Source organism: Bos javanicus, chromosome 6 (assembly GCF_032452875.1).
Source record: "Bos javanicus breed banteng chromosome 6, ARS-OSU_banteng_1.0, whole genome shotgun sequence".
Classification (NCBI taxonomy): Eukaryota; Metazoa; Chordata; class Mammalia; order Artiodactyla; family Bovidae; genus Bos; species Bos javanicus.
The window spans coordinates 23,202,063-23,222,512 of record NC_083873.1 but is presented as its reverse complement, the minus strand read 5'-3'; the positions used below and the strand labels follow the sequence as shown (position 1 = coordinate 23,222,512).

The 20,450-nt window shown below is 37.1% G+C and overlaps 1 protein-coding gene across 5 annotated transcripts in view; it reads left to right on the top strand.

Moving 5' to 3' along the window:
* Positions 1-20,450, top strand: part of BANK1 (B cell scaffold protein with ankyrin repeats 1) — a 319,683-nt gene that overhangs the window by 147,123 nt on the left and 152,110 nt on the right. For all 5 annotated transcript variants that reach the window (XM_061419555.1, XM_061419554.1, XM_061419553.1 and 2 more), the window contains one exon: positions 1,005-1,201. In XM_061419555.1, coding sequence (XP_061275539.1) covers positions 1,005-1,201 — 197 coding nt within the window. The remainder of the gene's footprint in view (positions 1-1,004; positions 1,202-20,450) is intronic.

The window sequence follows — 20,450 nt, the reverse complement described above, 5'->3', positions numbered from 1 at the left end:
TTAAAAATCATGCTACTGGATTTCTAGCTCTTTACCTATGACCAGTTCTACGCTGATCTGCAATGTTTAAAAGTTTACATCACCAAATCAAAGCAAGTTTAAGGTGTGAAACAGCTGTGCATTAAACACAAAATAAACAATAAAGTTACAAGATATAGTCAAGTTCATAACGAATATAGGTGTTCTTAACTATGTATGGCCCAATGTGTTCGAGACATCTCCCCATGTAATTCAGGCAGTTATGGGGGCCCTGGAGGGTCTGAGAGTTGCGATTGGACCATGTAGAATGCTACAGTATTGTTTACAGGGTTTGTTTCACCCAGCCCAGAAAGTCAGAGATGTGTATTGGAAAATTTACAACTCCATCTACATCGGTTCACAGGATGCTCTCATAGCACATTACCCAAAAATCTGCAGTTGCTTTTTGAAAGAAAAAAACTCATACAGTAATCTAACATAACCCCTCCTGGAATTTCATGTTCATTTCAACTTCAAAAGGAAACAAAGTAGACGTGGAAGTAGAAAACACAAAAAAGATCTTATAGAGGAATTCATTTGTTATTTAAGTATTTGGTTAATACTGAAATACATTGAAAAGGAGTTTTTACAAAGTAATGTTTTTGTTTTGTTTTACATTTGAGACTGATATGGCTTTCTATATTAAATTTACCGTACAAGTAAGGGAGAGGCACTAATGCTAGTGAGAATATTGATGTATGCTTGATTTGAGATAAGGAATAGAAAGGGGAGAGTCTACACTGCTAAACCATTGATGGTTTCTTATTTGCTGACTCTACAAGTCAGCAAAGCTTTGTGGGTATTATTTTTTATTGGGGGGGGTTTGATTTTTTTTTTTTTTTTACTTTACAATATTGTATTGGTTTTGCCATACATCAACATGAATCTGCCACAGGTGTACACATGTTCCCAATAGATTGTGTTTGACTTTTTCTTATATGGTTCCAAATGTGATGAAAAAAATTATTCTGTTTTGCTTATTTCAGATTCTTATTTCAAAGAACTTCCAACTCTTCTCCACTGTGCGGCAAAATTTGGGTTAAAGAACTTGGCTGTTCATTTGCTTCAATGTTCAGGAGCAACCAGGGCATCTAAGATAAAAAATTTGGAAGGTTCAGATCCAGCACATATTGCTGAAAGGCATGGTCACAAAGAACTCAAGAAAATCTTTGAAGACTTTTCAGTAAGTTGTTTTTTTCCATTTTATCTTGAAAACTGTTAAAATTAGTGTGTTTGTACATGGGCATTGCTCTTTTGACAGTGATGCTACTATACGGCTAGTCTGTAGTGTCTGCTGGTTCTGAGTCATTGGTTGTCTTAAGCGTTTTGCAAGATTAGTCCACTTGTTTTAATATTGCCATGAACCAGCTCTGATTACATACTCCCACCCCTAAATAACCCTTTTTGAAACTTATCTGGCCTTTCTGGCTTCCAAATAACCTGTTAGCTGTTGTTAACCTGTTAACAATACCTGTTCAGTATTGGAAAGGAGTTGATACAAAGGAAATGAAGACCCGTTACCTTTAGTCTTTTGTTCAAAAGTCTTAAGTAAGACATTATTAGGCCCATGAAATGAGATAAATATTCATTATGTTAAAGGAATACATTTTGATAACCGTTCAAAAAGTCTGTCCAATAAAAACTAACTCGTGTTGCTTAAGTTTCTTTCTGGGATGTGACTCCTTTTCTCTCTCTGTTAAGTCCCAGTTGCTTTTTGTATAACTTGAGCTTGAAGCCCCAAATTTTAGAACACCCTTTGAAGGATATTAGCTTTGTAAGAATGACACCAAGGGACAATTCTTTTTGCAGTTTTTATTTTTATTTTTTAATGGGAGGAAAATTGCTTTACAAGGTGTTGTGTTGCTTTATGCCATGCAGCAATGCGAATCACCACAGTTTTACATATATCACCTCCCTCTTGAGCCTCCCTCCCCAACCCCAGCCTACCCCTCTGGATCATCACAGAGCTCCAGGCTGGGCTCCCTGTGTTATACAGCAGCTTCCCACCAGCTATCTGTTTTATACTTGATGGTGTATACATGTCTATGCTACTTTTTCATTTACAAGGGACAATTTTGAAGGAGAGGATAATACCTTAGTACATAAAACACACTTTGTGTTTCCATAGTCAAATTTAGAAAAGCAATTATTTTCTGTTTGTAACAAAGGTGTACACATTTTGCTTGAGAAAGTGAATTATAATACTTCTGATGGCTCTTAGGAAAATATAGTAGTCAATTACCGTGTTGGTGAATATGTCAAAATTTGTCTTTGGTTTCTCAAAAGATAAATAATTTTATTGCCAGTAAACAGTTAATAGAGAACATTGAAATGCTTCTGGTCATTTTAGCATATATTCTGATTATTAGATTAAGTCACTATAATGGTGGACTAATGAAAATCATTAGTATTTCTTATTTCCAGAGGACAAAATGATAACCAATCCAACTTTTTCCCCACTTTTAAGAATAGCAAATGGTCATTGGAGAGTATTGGTATCATCCACTATCTGGAATTATAATAGGATATCTTTTGCTTGTAAAAGAATACAGAAATTAATACAAAAATATATACAGAAACTAATAAACTACTTTTTAATCTTATATGTCCTTCAAATGAGGAATAAGCATAATTTTCCCTCCTGGAAAGGTTTTATATAGTGATTGTCATATATGTGGGGAGTATAGTCATTTTAGTCATTATCCATCATGTATAGTCATTGATGAATGCAACATGCCAGGTAAATCAATGAGTCAATTCAATTCAACCTTGTACATTGACACACAGTACTATTGTTCATTACATCCTGGGGACTCAATTCTACACAACTTTATTCTCAAAATTTTAACCACTGTTGGACTTAAAATTCCTCTTGAAAGTTTTCAACATCCAGGGTTACTTTCTAAGATAAATTGACTTTCAAAGGGTTATGCATTCACTTCTGGTTCTCCAGTGAGGACTCAACTTTAACAGATGCAGCCCCATGCACACTACACATACTTCATAAATAATATGGTACTAAATAATAATAACAGTAGGTTTGCAAGCTAGTATGAGGGTAGGATTCAGTGGATGTGGAAAATAAATTTTTCTCTCTCACATCCTCTGGGTATTTATACCTTTGCTTCTGCAATAATAGCTTTGATATTTGATTGATATCATTGTCTTTAGGTGACTTAGTATTTCCTCTTTCACTGTGGCTGCATTCTAATTTTGCAAGGTTATACTTGATAATTACTCTATTAAATTTGACAAACTCTTTTTTGTATTCTTTTTGTTAGTAGTTTGCATTTTGCCAGTATGTCTATAGTAGACATTGCCATTATAGCTAGGATGGAGCAATTATTTTGCAAATGTATGTTTTGCTGTCACTATAGCTGAAGGAAGTGCCTGTAGTTATTGTAAGGGACAGCATTTTTATAAGCACATTTTATGGCTATGAATAGTTTTAGGTACAGTAATTTTGCAAGCTACCAAAGGTTCTTTTGTAAATGTGTGTTAAGGAAATAGGAATGTATGAATTAGCTTGCGACATGCATGGTAAAGGGTGTTTCCTATTGATTTATTCTTCTAATATTCTTCTGATGACCAGTTTTATTTAAAATAAATCCAATAATCTTATCTGCTTGTTGAAAGTATGTCAGATAAACACATGATGAAATTTTATACTATGTTATAATAGTTATGTCTTTTTAAGAGTATATCTAAACTTAATAGAGAAAATGTGCAATCTATTTGCATTGCTAAAATGCTTTATTGTTTCTTTCATAATATTTATACAGCTTCAATATTATAATCACATTCTGATAGATCTCAGAGTTGTCACATATGCATTCAAATGTTCCATGAGCTATTTTCGGAATTGTTTAAAGAAATAGCTATTCTTTCAGTTTGAGGTTTATAATCCACCAATTGACCATACTTCTGCCCTGCAGAAATGTATATTTTTAAATTCAAACATACCCCCAACTGATTTACTGATTTCTTCAATTGTTCCTAGTCCTCCATCAGTGAAACACTGTTCATTTTAGAATCTCAGAGGGTATTACAATACAGTGATTTTGGTCATGACTGAATAAAATTGGTAGAAGAAAAAGCCAATCATGATTTTTTTAAATCAAGAAAAAAAAAAAAAGAGACTCGTTAGCAAACATTCATAAACAAAGAAGTGCCATCCGTATCTTAGTGTTAACTAGATGAAGAAGAAGGAAGGAGGAAGCAGAGAAGAAGGGGCCTCAAATCACTTTCCTGACATTTCTTCATGTCACTTTTTACTTTGAAAGGTTAATAATTTATACACAATCTATGAGCAGAGCCTTTCATTATTAATAGGTAGCTTAAAGAATCCTCCTGCCAATGCAGGAGATGCAGGTTTGATCCCTGGGTTGGGAAGATCCCCTGGAGACAGCAAGAGCAACCCTCTCCAGTATTTTTGCCTAGGAAACCCCATGGACAGAGGAGCCTGGCAGGCGACGGTGCATGGGGATCACAAAAAGAGTCGGACACGACTTAGCAACTAAAGAACAGCTATGTGAGACTTGGAACATGCTTTGCTGGTTATCTAATTAACACCTACACTTGTTTTATGCTTTCAGTACTATTATAAATAAAAATACCATATATTTCTATAACCCATACAGTCTTTTAAATAAACTATTCAATTTTCAGTTTCTAACAATGCCTTCTGAGAAAATTAATGTGAAAAGTGGATGGACAGAGGTAAAGGATTGGTATTTAAATCCACAATTGAGTGTGAACCACAGTTTGTTTCAAAGGACTCTTGAGAAAATCTAACTATTTCAGATATCAAGTAGCAATCCTTCAACTAATTCCATCCTCTAAAAACTTATCTTTTAAGTCAAAAATAACTGAAACTTTGAAACTAAACTGAAACTTGGCTACAGATTGTGAGATACGTTGTGATTTCAGAGGAAATACACAGCAAAAATTAGAATGTGTTTTAAGCAAAATAAGTGATATTTCTTTGTGTTATCCTCAGTATGTTACCCTATTTATCCCCATAAGTTTAAACATTTCACAAAATGATTACATCGTGTATAAATAGAGAAATACATCCTCCTCTGTGGGTTTGCTGTGGAATTGGAGAGCCAACAGATATTTGTTGTTCAGTTGCTAAGTCATGTCCAACTCTTTGTGACCCCATGGACTGCAGCACCCCAGGCTTCCCTGTCCTTCACTATCTCCCAGAGTTTGCTCAAACTCATGTCCATTGAGTCGATGATGCCATCCAACCATCTCATCTCTGTCACCCTCTTCTCCCCCTGCCCTCAATCTTTCCCAGCACCAAGTTCTTTTTTAATGGCTCTTCGCATCAGGTAGCCAAAGTTTTGGAACTTCAACTTCAGCATCAGTCCTTCCAATGAATATTCAGGGTTGATTTCTTTTAGGATTGACTGGTTTGATCTCCTTGCTGTCCAAGGAACTCTCAAGAGTCTTCTTGAGCACCACAATCTGAAAGCATCAATTCTTCAGCGCTCAGCCTTCTTTATGGTTCAACTCTCACATCCGTACAGTGTTCAGATAGCATCTTTTTTTCTCCACCACAGTGTTTAATCACGTAGTTTGGTGCATATATAAATAAAATCTTAGTGATACCTCATGTTCATGAAAATTTCAGAAATAGAAAATCAGTTTTTCTTGTAGTTTCTCCAGTGGACTTTTCAAGAAGACTCCTAACTGAATGTTTCTCTTGCTTACATCCATGATGGGATTCTTGTGACATCCTGCTCTCACTGACATAGCCTGACACTGCTATTTACACCTGTGGACAGTGGACTAGTGTGGGCTAGTGTGTCTGTGTGTGTGTGCACGTGCGCCAGAATGAGAGAGATGAAGATTGATTCTGTTGCCCTCTAGTGTCTGCCTGGTAGACAGTGACTCTGATCCTTTTCAAATGGTCAAGGGTTTGGAATGAAAGTACAGAAGAGGCAGATTTTGAAGTACCTGAAGTATCCATCCCTCGTACAGCACAATGATTGACTGACTGCTGTAGGAAGGTAGGCTTTATGCTTAGCCCAGGGAACATTCATTCCCTTTGGCCCATTATTTCTCTCAATATTGGCTTTGCTTATTTGATATCTTATATTCTGTTTTGTTCCCTAGTGGATTATTACATATAATTTAGAACACACTAGTATATAATAGGAGAAGGCAATGGCACCCCACTCCAGTACTCTTGCCTGGAGAATCCCATGGACGGAGGAGCCTGGTAGGCTGCAGTCCACGGGGTCGCTAAGAGTCGGACACGACTGAGCGACTTCACTTTCACTTTTCACTTTCATGCATTGGAGAAGGAAATGGCAACCCACTCCAGTGTTCTTGCCTGGAGAATCCCAGGGACGGGGGAGCCTGGTGGGCTGCCATCTCTGGGGTCACACAGAGTCGGACATGACTAAAGCGATTTAGCAGCAGCAGTATATACTAATTCCCTCTAAATGGCAGCATACCCTGCTCTACTTATATAATTTTTCTTCCTTATAAGTCTAGAAGTTGATGAGGGGAATGGACTCCTCTCTCCTCCCAACATCAGCTGCAGGGGAAATGCTCAGCACATATTTATTCATTGATGGGAAAAAAAGGCAAGTATCAAATTTAAGGACTTGTTTGATCTCACTGAACCAGTAATATCCTTAACTGGATCCCATGCTTTTAAAAATATGTTGCTCATGTTCTTTCTACATTCAGAATTTTTTCAAGTTTAGGTTTAGAGTATTCATTGACAAATAACATAGCTGCTATCTTCAGCATTTATTTTTAATAGGCCAGCCTACAGTGAATTTTAGAATTCTGGCCTTTGTTCAATATTGATGTTTTGTTAGAACTGAAGAAAGTGGAACAAGTCACATAACTGCACTTGACTGCACGCATTACAAATTCATGTCTCAGTTATGCTTTTGGAGCTACTTAGCAATCTCCTTCTAAAATCGCATTAAATGCACCACAGTGGTGCATTACAGATTTTTATTCTTCCCTAAGTCCTCAAACTCAGTTTTGATGCCCTAACTGTGCAGTTCTAAACATCCTATTAAACTCCCTCAACTCTGTCTTCTTTGTCAAATTCTTATCTTTCTTCTAGTCATTTGGTCTTGGGATTCAGCCAAGTTCAATTTGAATCCTAACTTCATCAAATACCACATTTCCATCCTTGAACAACCTCTTTGTTTTCTCTCAGCTTCAGTTTCTTTATCTGCAAATAGGAAAAATAATTCCTTACAGGGTGTTTTAGGACTTGATGACATTAATGTGAACACATAAAAGGTGTAATAGATCCACAATAAATGATATTGCATTCACTTTATTTTCTTTTGATTTATTGTTATTCATATCAACTTGAGACCTCAGCATCAATCATAGCCTCTCTCTTCTTCATCGTTAATCTCTCCCATTATGTTGACTCTTTCTTAAACAAACATGTTTGAATACACACACATTCCCATCAGCCCTGCTTTCTCTTTGATCCCTTTTTTTAGGTCCAGAACTAACTGAAAGAATGACTTTTCATTTCACTTATTTCTTTCCTCCTAACAACCCAAGTTTTGCATTCAGCCCAGTACTAAAGCTGCTCTGTCAAAGGCCATGAGTAATCTAGATGAGATCCATTGGATTGCTCTCAAACGTTGGCACTGGATTCCCCGACCCTGTCTTTTTTCTGAATCCCCAACTGATCCTTTCTAACTTCCTTCTCTTACCCCATCAGCTGTGGTTCTTTCTACACAGTCTTCTCTCATGATTGATAGTCATTGTCTTTAGCCTGGACCTTCCTCCTGAATTAAGGTTCCAATTTTAGTTAGCAAACTGAATGTGTACACATAGATATGTTACAGGCCTCTAGACCTCAACACACCCAAATGTTCCTTTTCTTTCATCCTTTCTAATGGCATAATTATCTGCAATATTGACTTGGTGAAAATTTGAAAGTCATTTTCAACTCCTAATTAGATAGTCACAAATGCGTATGCTATTTTCCCTTTTTCAGATGAGGAAATAGATTTGTAGAGATGAAGTACCTTGTCCCAAAGTCACCCTGCTAAAAAATATGTCTGATGTAACCCTGAACCCATTCATAGCCTCCCTCTTCCTCACACTACCCTGATTCAACTATCAATCCGGTTAACAGTTGCACTTACATGTCACCTATCACATCTGTTCCCTCCTTTTCATTCTCTCTGTGGCTCTCTTGGTTTATACCTTATCTCCCTTTTGATCAACTGTGCTGAAAAGGCCCCCAGGGAGGTCTTCCTTCTCAGTTTTGGTGGCCTCCAATCATCCCAGGTCAGGCTGCACACTGAGGACCCACCATGGCTTAGCCCAGCTAACTATTGTAGACATATCTTTTGTGCATACACCTCAGCCACCAAAGTCCATTTGTCCTTCCTTCATGTAATTATTAAAAGTTATTCCCTTTACCTAAACATTCCTTCCTCCTAAATAAAATATCCTGATCTCCTAACCATGCCAAAATCTCAATTCAAACCACCTATTCCAGGAAGCTTTCATAGAAAATGGCTGTAGGTATATACCTCCACTATTATACATTCAATTTCCATCACAAACTTTAGCCTAATTTAGGAACATTATGTGCTAGAGGCTGAGCACCTATGCTCAAGAGCTACCTAAATACTGGCTCTGCTGCTTTCCAGCCATGTGCCCTGACTAAGGGTTTCCCAGGTGTTCAATGATAAAGAATCCACTGCCAAGGGAGGAGACACGGGTTGGATCCCTGGGTCTGGAAGATCCCCTGGAGTAGGAAATGCAGCCCAGTCCAGTATTGTTGCCTGGGAAATCTCCTGGACCGAGGAGCCTGGTGGGCGACAGTCAGTGGGTTTGCAGCGGGTCAGACACAAGTCGCATGAGTCACACACACAAGGCACATGCCCTAAGTAAATCACTTCATCTCTCCTTGCTTAGGTTTCCTCATTTCTAAAATGGAGATAAACATCTGTTTTGGTACCATTGTTATGATAAACATAAGTACATATGAAACATGCACTAGAATACCTGATACGTAATAAGCACTCAATAAAAGTTATCTGTAATTATGTATTTGTCCTTCCTTCATGTAATTATTAAAAGTTATTCCCTTTACCTAAACATTCCTTCCTCCTAAATAAAATATTTGTCCATTATTCCGTTTCTGAGAACCCACTCCTCCATGGGACTTTTTATAGTTTGAAGTAAGTGCTGGTGAATAGCTATTTATTTGTATTTTCTTGTTGGTTTTTTATGTCTGTCTCTCCAATACATTATGAATTCCATGAGTGCAAGATAGTTTTACCTCTTCACCACAGTTCTTTAATATCTAACTAACACAGTTTTTGGCAAACACTATGTGTTCACTGTATAAGCATTGAATGAATTAATCAGTTAGTGTTGATTACATTAACTTTTCAGTTCCTGGAGGCAAGTGTCATGCTCTGTTTATTCCATATTCCCCATAGCATCTAACCTAATGTCTTCCATGTTGTAGATAATAAATGTTTATTGATTAATAACAATAGTAATGACTCTCATCCTAAAGAAAAAAATTGTAAGTGTTATTTGGATGTTTGTCCAAGATGAGAAATAAATATTTTCTTATAGTTCTCTAAGAGAAGAGACTATGGGGAAGTAAAATTTGGATACAAAAAACATTAAACCAGAAAAAAATTCTTGTAGCCTCCAGAAACTTACCATTAGTAAAAGATACATTTAAAGCTGTTCATTATTTCAGTGGAGAAGGAAATGGCAACCCACTCCAGTAGTCTTGCCTGGAGAATTCCAGGGATGGGGGAGCCTGGTGGGCTGCCGTCTATGGGGTCGCACAGAGTCGGACACGATTGACGAAACTTAGCAGCAGCAGCAGCAGCAGCATTATTACAGTGCCAAGTGGTTTTAACCTTGGCAAATATTCCAGTGTTTTAGTGTCAATACCCACACTTAATCTTCTTGAGTCTCTCTTCAAATCCTCCACAAACAATTTTTATCCTTTAAGAACTAGATTCAGGCCAACACAATACATTAAAACTTTATCCACCATATTTATCATTATTTATCTAAACATCTAGAGATATTTTGTGATTTTATTTTTATACTGTTCGTACTAAAATGTATTTTCTTAGAAAGAGATATGCCAGTTTTCTAATTTGTAAAATATCTGTCCTAGAAATAGTAGGCATTTACATGGCAAGGACTATGATAAATTATGCAGTAAATTTATCATGATAAATTATATGCCTCTTATTTTTTTGCAAATGACAAGACAAGGAGAGAGATAATGTACTTCTCTTGTGAGTATCAGGGAACTAAACAGTTCCATTTTATGTTTATTATTGTCTATTCAATAAGTATGTAGTTAATGAACAATTACTAAGCATGAGGATACCATTAACAATAGATAACAGAATAATATTATTTTCAGAAAAAATTGCAATTTTTGACCAGTAGCATAATTGTTAATGTGCAAGATCAGAATGGAGGTAATTTTTACTTTTCTTGATTGGGAATACTCGCCATGAAATTGTAAATTGGCTGTTCATATGAAGTGTACTGATTTAAGTAAGTTGCTTGAGATTAGTGGCCTTGTTCCTATAATGTATCCTGAAACGTGACTCAGCTCAAGCTCATTCTTTTTGTTCCGTATAGATCTGACTCAAGAAAGGAAAGGAAAGAAAATAAAACAAGCTCTCCTTTATTGAATGCTTCTGCATCAAGCATTATGCTTGGTGATAACATATTAGATCAGTGTACTAATCTGTATGAGTTTGACATTTTTACTCTCATTTTACAGATCAGGAAATTAGATTGTCATTTGTTGGAGATAGTGCACTAATCTGATAGAGCTGTATTTCTCACCTAAGCCCAACTAAGCTCCATTTAATGATTTTAAGTACTGCATATCTCCTTCTTCCTTAAAATCAAATACTACCAATGCATTATCTTTTAATTTTCATCCTTTGTATTTATATTCTGATAGTACAAAAGTATATTGATAACTCTGCTGAGCTTTGTATTTTAAAAAATGATAGTGAGCATTGGAGCCTAGGAACCAAAGAGGAGAGAAAGCTGTCCCTATCTGAACAGAGTTAAACTCAAGTGATTTTAAATGTTTTTGTTTAACTATTTTAACTTTTGAAAGTAGTCTTTGGTAACATATATGAAGCCTTTTTTCTCAAAGCAATTATGTAAGAAGTAAATACATCAGTCAGTCAGTTCAGCTCAGTCGCTCAGTCATGTCCGACTCTTTGCGACCCCATGAATCGCAGCACGCCAGGCCTCCCCGTCCATCACCAACACCCGGAGTTCACTGAGACTCACGTCCATCGAGTCAGTGATGCCATCCAGCCATCTCATCCTCTGTCGTCCCCTTCTCTTCCTTATATTTATCCTGAATTATAGCATATTGTATTTAAGTGAAACAATGGTCTCATGGAGCAGCATGTAGTCATTTCTGGTTGGAGTTAGAAGACTTGTCTAGAAGAAAACAGTTATGGGATTTGTAAGGAAATACACGAATTCAACTCCTGGTTAAAATTACATTTTTATATAACAGAGAAGGGGTATTTGCTTTGTAAAGGGAAAAGTTGTGCAAGGATCTCACTCCCTAAATCATGAATGCTTAACACTGAAGCCCTATGGCGGCAGTATACTCAATGAGCAAAGTACCTCCGGCAAAACAAAGTCTCACTGGTGCTGAAACTGCTCATGACAAATAAAGTGATAGCTAGTGACCCAGAACATGATGAAATAGATGAACATAAAAATGTCCAAAACATCTTCATAAATATTGAAAGACCCTGAAATGGAAGGCAAGATCATAATTGGAAAAGTTGAAATCACAGGAAATTTTTCCAAAGAAGATAAATCATGAACAGAATTTTAAATACTAAATATTTAATGGAGAAACATGAAGGACGCACCTGGGTGAAAGGAATGGAATGTACATTTGTGGGGAGAAGGCAGAGCACATGTAACCTCTGAGTTCTTGGACCAGAAAACAGAGTCATTTTATGCGTTTTTTTCATGGAATACATATTATCCTTTGACTTGTGTGCAGAAATGACTGAGGTAAGACCATAGACTTTTTTTTTTAATTTAATATTTAGTATGAAACTTTAATAAAATATATAGTAAGAAATGCTGTTTTTAGAGCTTATACACACATTCACAGTAGATATTTAAAAATCCAAGCAATAGGATATGTTTTACTAAAAATAAGAGTGAAAAATGTAATGAAATAAATCAAGATATTTTTCATTCTTTTATCTGCTCTTTTTGTGGAATGACTTTCTTTTCTGAATGTTTGTCATTATTTATCACTTCAAGGGAGAGAAAGAATAACAGAGTAGGAAGGAAAAATGATTGCAATTTAGTAGTATCTTTGATTTTATGCAGATTATCACAAAGCACCTTGTGAGACATATAGACACACACCCCAACTGAGAGAGAGAAACATCAGTTGCCATTTAAAAGAATTATTAAAGGAATTCCCTGGTGGTCCAGTGGGTAGGACTTAGACCTTTCATTTCTCAGGGCCTAGGTTCAGTCCCTCATCAGGGGAACTAAAAGCCTGCAAGCCATGTGATGCAGCCAGGAAAAAACAAACAAACAAACAAGGAATTATTATTATAGTCTAAATTTGTATTGGTAATAATAAAAGTAAAATTTTTGAAAATATATTTGTTGAATTTTATAACTAGTATCTAGTAGTAACCATGGTAACTGAAAATATGCTAAAGATCTATTTTGTTTCTCCTCCCATATGATATAGGTATGTTTCTAGGAATTTATTCAGTTCTTAGTCTTTATTCTTTATTTTTATGTTCAGCTTCAACATATTATACAAACAAGTTGATATTCTAGGAAAAAATATGTAACTATGTGTCCATTTTAATTTCTGAGAAATAGCAGACTGTTTTTTTTTTGTAAAATGATTAGGATATGAATATCACTTAAAATCAACATCCACATTTTTAAGCTCTCACTAGATCAGGAATTTCTTTTTAGTGGATTGTTTATCTACGCCAAGCTGAGATTTTTCCCTTTATAAACTTCAGTTTCATTATACTTAGATCCTGTTCACCTTTTTATAAATCTGTGTCTAGGCATGCAATTTGAATAAAGAATACATAAGGCAAAATTCCATGCGAATTTAAAACTGAATACCTTTCTTTTACATAATATTCATAAACCAACAGTAATACAGAAGTAAGTAAATTTTATGTTTCGTAGCTTCCAAGGAGAAAATGCATCTGTTTATTTTCATTTTCATTTAAAAATAATGCATAGTTATTTTAGAATATTTGGAAAACACAGAGAAATATAGAGGTTATTTATAACTCTGCTGCTTCTGCTGCTGCTAAGTCACTTTAGTCATGTCCGACTCTGTGCAACCCCATAGATGGCAGCCCACCAGGCTTCCCCGTCCCTGGGATTCTCCAGGCAAGAACACTGGAGTGGGTTGCCATTTCCTTCTCCAATGCATGAAAGTGAAAAGTGAAAGTGAAGTCGCTCAGTCATGTCCAATTCTTAGCGACCTCATGGACTACAGACTACCAGGCTCCTCCAGCCATGGGATTTTCCAGGCAAGAGTACTGGAGTGGAGTGCTGTTGCCTTCTCTGATTTATAACTCTACCTTCTAGAAATAACCACTTTACACATGTGTTTCCTTAAGTAATTCAAAACCCATTATTTAGCTAAACAGCGCTCATATTCTAATTATTCCTAGAACTTTTAAAGTAAGAGATTTCTTACATCTTTCCTAATGGTGCATACATAACTCCATGCTCTGGCTTCTTTTTTAATGCTTCCAGAATGTGGCATCCTCCTCCAGCTTTCCTAGTTCCCAGATAGTGTTGACTTTTCCCCTAGATTCTCACGAAAACATCATTCACAGAGACCTCTGTGTCAATACCAATTCTCACGACAGGTTTAGGGGCAGAGAAGGAGTTTCACTGTAGCAATGACCCTGGTACTAATCTTCATCCCTAATAATCAGCATTTTTTCCTCCAAATACTGCCCCACACAGACCTTACTTCTCTGCTCTTGCATACTCTCAGGAGTTTGGTCATCTTCTTTCATTCTTTTCTATTTATGTCTTTAAACTATTAATTTTTTTCTTTAAACAATTTATCAGAAAGCCTTCTTTATCCTCAAGAAGAAATTTGGTGTCAGCTATTGAGCTCGATAAAGGACAGAAATGGTATGGACCTAACAGAAGCAGAAGATATTAAGAAGAGATGGCAAGAATACACAGAAGAACTGTACAAAAAAGATCTTCATGACCCAGATAATCACGATGGTGTGATCACTGACCTAGAGCCAGACATCCTGGAATGTGAAGTCAAGTGGGCCTTAGAAAGCATCACTACGAACAAAGCTCGTGGAAGTGATGGAATTCCAGTTGAGCTATTCCAAATCCTGAAAGATGATGCTGCGAAAGTGCTGCACTCAATATGCCAGCAAATTTGCAAAACTCAGCAGTGGCCACAGGACTGGAAAAGGTCAGTTTTCATTCCAATCCCAAAGAAAGGCAATGCCAAAGAATGCCCCAACTACCGCACAATTGCACTCATCTCACATGCTAGTAAAGTAATGCTCAAAATTCTCCAAGCTACGCTTCAGCAATATGTGAACTGTGAACTTCCTAATGTTCAAGCAGAGGAACCAGAGATCAAATTGCCAACACCCACTAGATCATCGAAAAAGCAAGAGAGTTCCAGAAAAACATCTATTTCTGCTTTATTGACTATGCCAAAGCCTTTAACTGTGTGGATCACAATTCTGAAACAGATGGGAATACCACACCACCTGATTTGCCTCTTGAGAAATTTGTATGCAGGTCAGGAAGCAACAGTTACAACTGGACATGGAACAACAGACTGGTTCCAAATAGGAAAAGGAGTTCATCAAGGCTGTATATTGTCACCCTGTTTATTTAACTTATATGCAGAGTACATCATGAGAAATGCTGGACTGGAAGAAACATAAGCTGGAATCAAGATTGCCGGGAGAAATATCAATAACCTCAGATATGCAGATGACACCACCCTTATGGCAGAAAGTGAAGAGGAACTCAAAAGCCTCTTGATGAAAGTGAAAGTGGAGAGTGAAAAAGTTGGCTTAAAGCCCAACGTTCAGAAAACAAAGATCATGGCATCTGGTCCCATCACTTCATGGGAAATAGATGGGGAAACAGTGGAAACAGTGTCAGACTTTATTTTTCTGGGCTCCAAAATCACTACAGATGGTGACTGCAACCATGAAATTAAAAGACGCTTACTCCTTGGAAGGAAAGTCATGACCAACCTAGATAGCATATTGAAAAGCAGAAACATTACTTTGCCAACAAAGGTCCGTCTAGTCAAGGCTATAGTTTTTCCTGTTGTCATGTATGGATGTGAGAGTTGGACTGTGAAGAAGGCTGAGCACCGAAGAATTGCTGCTTTTGAACTGTGGTGTTGGAGAAGACTCTTGAGAGTCCCTTGGCCTGCAAGGAGATCCAACCAGTCCATTCTGAAGGAGATCAGCCCTGGCATTTCTTTGGAAGGAATGATGCTGAAGCTGAAACTCCAGTACTTTGGCCACCTCATGCAAAGAGTTGACTCATTGGAAAAGACTCTGATGCTGGTAGGGATTGGGGGCAGGAGGAGAAGGGGACGACAGAGGATGAGATGGCTGGACGGCTCACTGACTCGATGGACGTGAGTCTCAGTGAACTCCGGAAGTTGATGATGGACAGGGAGGCCTGGCGTGCTGCGATTCATGGGGTCGCAAAGAGTTGGACACGACTGAGCGACTGATCTGATCTGTTCTGATCTGATTGGGATATATATTTTTCTATATTTTATTCTTTCATATTTGTTGTATTGCAGAAACATTTTATGTTCTGCTGTTTTAATTTCAGATTTTATTCAACACTTCTTATTATTGCATACTCCTTGAAAACCCGATAGCCTGTTTTTTTAGTAGAAATATAATATGAGATGAATCCTTTGGAGATAAACTCAAGAGGTTGCTACTTGAATTGTTTGCTTTCACTTGCTTAAAATGTTTGTCAGAGAGGAATCAATGTAAACTGCAACAACTGTGCCAAAAAGTAGACATGGCCTTACCCGAAAACTGTAAGAGGTTTTGAACAAGTTAGAAACCCCAAATATTTGCTCATCAGGTGTAAGAGAACAGATTTTAGTATATCAGGCCTACAGCGCCAAGAGCAGCCCCAAGATTAGCTATGAGACCTGGAAGTGGCTTATGGAGCAGGAAGTGGCTGAATGCCCCTCCTTGAGAACAGAATAATCACCACATCTGAATCCAGCAGCTCTGCTTTGGACCTTCTAGACTTCTGACTTTAGGAGAGTAGGAGTTTTCCTTCATGAAAATTTCTGCCCTACTTTGGATTTAATATCCTTCTTAAAAGGCTGATGCTTTACTTCAAAGGAGTTCTCCCTGACTGATGGGCAAAAAGGAAAGAGTTGTGCAATTTAAGAGCACTTAGCAGTCCTATTTATTTAATCACACAGTGTACTGCTTTGAGCCTAGACAAGCATCCCGTGGACAGAGGAGCCTGGTGGGCTGCAGTCCATAGGATTGCAGAGTCAGACATGACTGAAGTGACTTAGCATGCACGCACCACAAGGAGAGATTTCACCTTATATCAATACTTACTTGATGCTGATTCAACGTGAAAATTGATTCAAAAGTGAAAAATTGTCAATCAATGAGTTACTTGATACACACAATACCAAATTTTACTAGTTTTTCATTAAAATTGTGTGTAAATGCCTTGGGTTTCAGAGATTGAAAATACACAAGAACAAAAATTTTCACTGTTTTGATTTTAGCAGTTACCACAAACATTCCCATTAAGCTCCAAAATCAGAAGAAAAAAGTAAAGAGGAAGAATAGAGAGGCAGGTGAGAGAAAGAAACAGACGTTTGTAGAATAGAAGAAATGGGTAAGGCAACTGTCTGTGTTTTTACCTACTCTGTTACTCTGAAAAAATACTTGATTTTTAATTAAGTTGTTTCCTTACACGTTTTTCAGGAAAGACATTTCTCCTGGTTAGTAAGCCCAATGTATGTCACTGCTTAAAATAGTCTTTCCCTGAAATGGTGTTAGTTTGGCTTAACAGAGTCAAGCAAAAACCCCATTTGTAATTCTCAGTAAGAACTATTCACAGATGTCACAGCTGCTGTATTTTTTTTCACTGTGTTGCTACATAATGAATGATGAATGATTCATATTTTCATAAAGTTCCTAGAAGAGCTAACAGGATCTGTATACTTTTTCTTCATATACACATAGGCTATAACCCTAAAAAAAAAGATTCCCCGAGTTTTTATCCCTTATTCTGGTTCCATACAGAAGGAGACAGAGGTCACAAGGATCAGGGCTGTACCCAGATGTTCTCCATGGCCATATGCTTTGGGGAGGGGGGAGTGGGGAGGGAGAAGGGAGAGGCAGAAATTGGAGCAAACACTCTGGGAAAAGCAAGGTGAGTAAAGTATGTGAATAGACTTTGAGTGTTGTTTTTTTTTCCAACTCAAAAAACAGGTAATTACATTATCAGTAGTATTACCCCAAATGAAATGAGCTCTTATTAAAACTCCAAGAAAGCAAAGATTTTATAATACAAATACAGTGCATGTTTTATGTTTCCAACTTTTTGAAAAGATACAACATAGTATTTCCATGAGTCAGGTTTTCCACATCAAATATGCTATATTTTCATAAGGAAGTGATACATAAGTTTCTCATAATATAAAAGTATTCATCCTCCTTATTCCAAGGTCTGTTTTGTCTTCTCTGTTTCATAATTATGAAGTAATCTTTTACACTGGTTGTATAATCAGTATTTTTTAAATGCTTTGTTGTTTAAACATTACTTTAAGAATTAATGATTCTTTGGATAAACCTTGAAGGGCACTTTGTCCTAGCAATAGCTGAACCCTGAGAAGTCATGCCGTATCACCCCAGGCAGAGGAAAGTCTTACCCTTTTGAGATGCCATAATATCATTCCTGAATGATACTGATTTTGCAATATTTGTTTGAATATTTGCTACTGCTGCTGCTGCTAAGTTGCTTCAGTCATGTCCGACTCTGTGCGACCCCATAGACGGCAGCCCAGCAGGCTCCCTCGTCCCTGGGATTCTCCAGGCAAGAACACTGGAGTGGGTTGCCATTTCCTTCTCATGAAAGTGAAAAGTGAAAGTGAAGTCGCTCAGTCGTGTCTGACTATTAGCGACCCCATGGATTGCAGCCCACCAGGCTCCTCTGTCCATGGGATTTTCCAGGCAAGAGTACTGGAGTGGGGTGCCATTGCCTTCTCCCGTTTGAATATTTATGTAGCCTCAATTTTTGGAAAGTATTCTTTATATATATTCAAACGCCATTGCCTTCTCCTGTTTGAATATTTATGTAGCCTCAATTTTTGGAAAGTATTCTTTATATCCACTACAAGCCCCTCAGTCTACAGTATAAGCCCTTTTCCCACTTTCCTAATTTCATACTTTATGGAAAACAGCTGGGATGGCAAATTCAGCCACAACAAATGAATATTTTGAAATACTTCTTTAGAATAATATCTCTGCTCTCATCTTCATTGTTACAAATACCACAGCTGCTTAGAATGCAGTCATGGTCTGTGAGAGCAAACATATTATTTTGATTACCTGTTGGTTCTATACAGTGATTTTAATGCTTATTAAGTTAAAATTAATTGAGTACCCACAGGTATTTTCAATTCAGTACCCAAGGCAATTCATGAACTAGAGGGGAATGGTATATATGTGTTACAGTTCTTCTTGAATAGAGACAATTAATGTCATTACAATTTTTTCAAGGTTGAAACAATACCTCATTCTAAACAGATAATTCATCATATTTAACATACTTGCTTTAGACACTGGTGGTCTTCAAGATCCTGACAAAGTTCATACTGCTGCATGTGGTGGCTCAGTGGTCTTTACAGTCCCATAGAGCCCTAGCTTTTTATAATCCTCAGACTTCTGATTTCTCAGAAACCTTCTGAACTTAAGTTCTTCGTTTTCCTCTGGCTTCTTTCAAACCAATTAGCTTGTGTAGAACAGAATAGTCTAGAGCTGTCACTTGCATGCCTGCTGGTCAAAAGGAAATGCAATTTCAGTGAGTATAAAATTAATCACAAATGTTAATTAGAGCAATCAGTATTGACATCGTAGCTTTAGACAGTGGACCTCATGAAATAAACACAATGGCATTATGCTTTCAGAATAAAAGCATTCAAAGGCAAATTGATTAAAATTTCGTTGGAAAAATATACTCTTGGAAATTCTTTTCTATTAATTGGCTTGAATTTCAGTCATTCTTGATGCTTGAGGATAGAAAAGGGTGTTTAATATAACTCAGTGTAAACTGAGTATTTACAGGGTATAACCATTGTGGCATGGTTTCTACTTTAAATTTATATGAAGGTCTGTCCAAGGTCAGATTACATATCAGAAAAATGCAGAACTAAATATATAAATATTTTTAAGGAATATTCATCAAGTATCAAAGCTCTGAGCCAAGCAATATGATTTCTTCTTCTTCTCTCCTTATATAGCAACCTCTTCCTTGTGATATATATGGATGTGAGAAATTAAAGATTATGTCTGACTTATTTTGTTTCCAAAAATATAATACACGGTACCAGTTGAAAGCTAAATTTTTGGACTTGTTTTTTTAAGTAAGTTAATCACCTCTTACTTGAGCCAGAAAAGCAGTTATTGTTATTCGGCTCTAAGTCATGTCCGACTCTTTGTGACCCCATGGACTGCAACACAACAGGCTTCCCGGTCCTTCAACAACTCCCAGAGTTTTTTCAAACTCATGTCCATTGAGTTGGTATGCCCATTCAACCATCTCATCTGTCATCCCCTTCTCCTCCTGCCTTCAGCTTTCCCAGCATCAAGGTCCTTTCCAAAGAGTCACTCTTCACATCAGGTGACCAAAATATTGGAGTTTCAGCTTCAGCATCAGTCCTTCCAATGAATATTCAGGACTGATTTCCTTTAGGATTGACTGGCTGGATCTCCTTGCAGTCCAAGGGACTTTCAAGAGTTTTCTCTAACACCACATTTCAAAAACATTAGTTCTTCGGCACTCAGCTTTCTTTATGGTCCAAGCCTCACATCCATTCATGACTACTAGAAAAACCATAGCTTTGACTAGACTGACCTTTGTTGACAAAGTAATGTCTCTGCTTTTGAATATGCTGTCTAGATTTGTCATAGCTTGTCTTCCAAGAGGCAAGCATCTGTAATTTCATGGCTGCAGTCACCATCTGCAGTGATTTTGGAGCCCCCCAAAAATAAAGTCTGTCACTGTTTCCATTGTTTCCCATCTATTTGCCATGAAATGATGGGACTGGATGTCATGATCTTCCTTTTTTGAATGTTGAACTTTAAACCAGC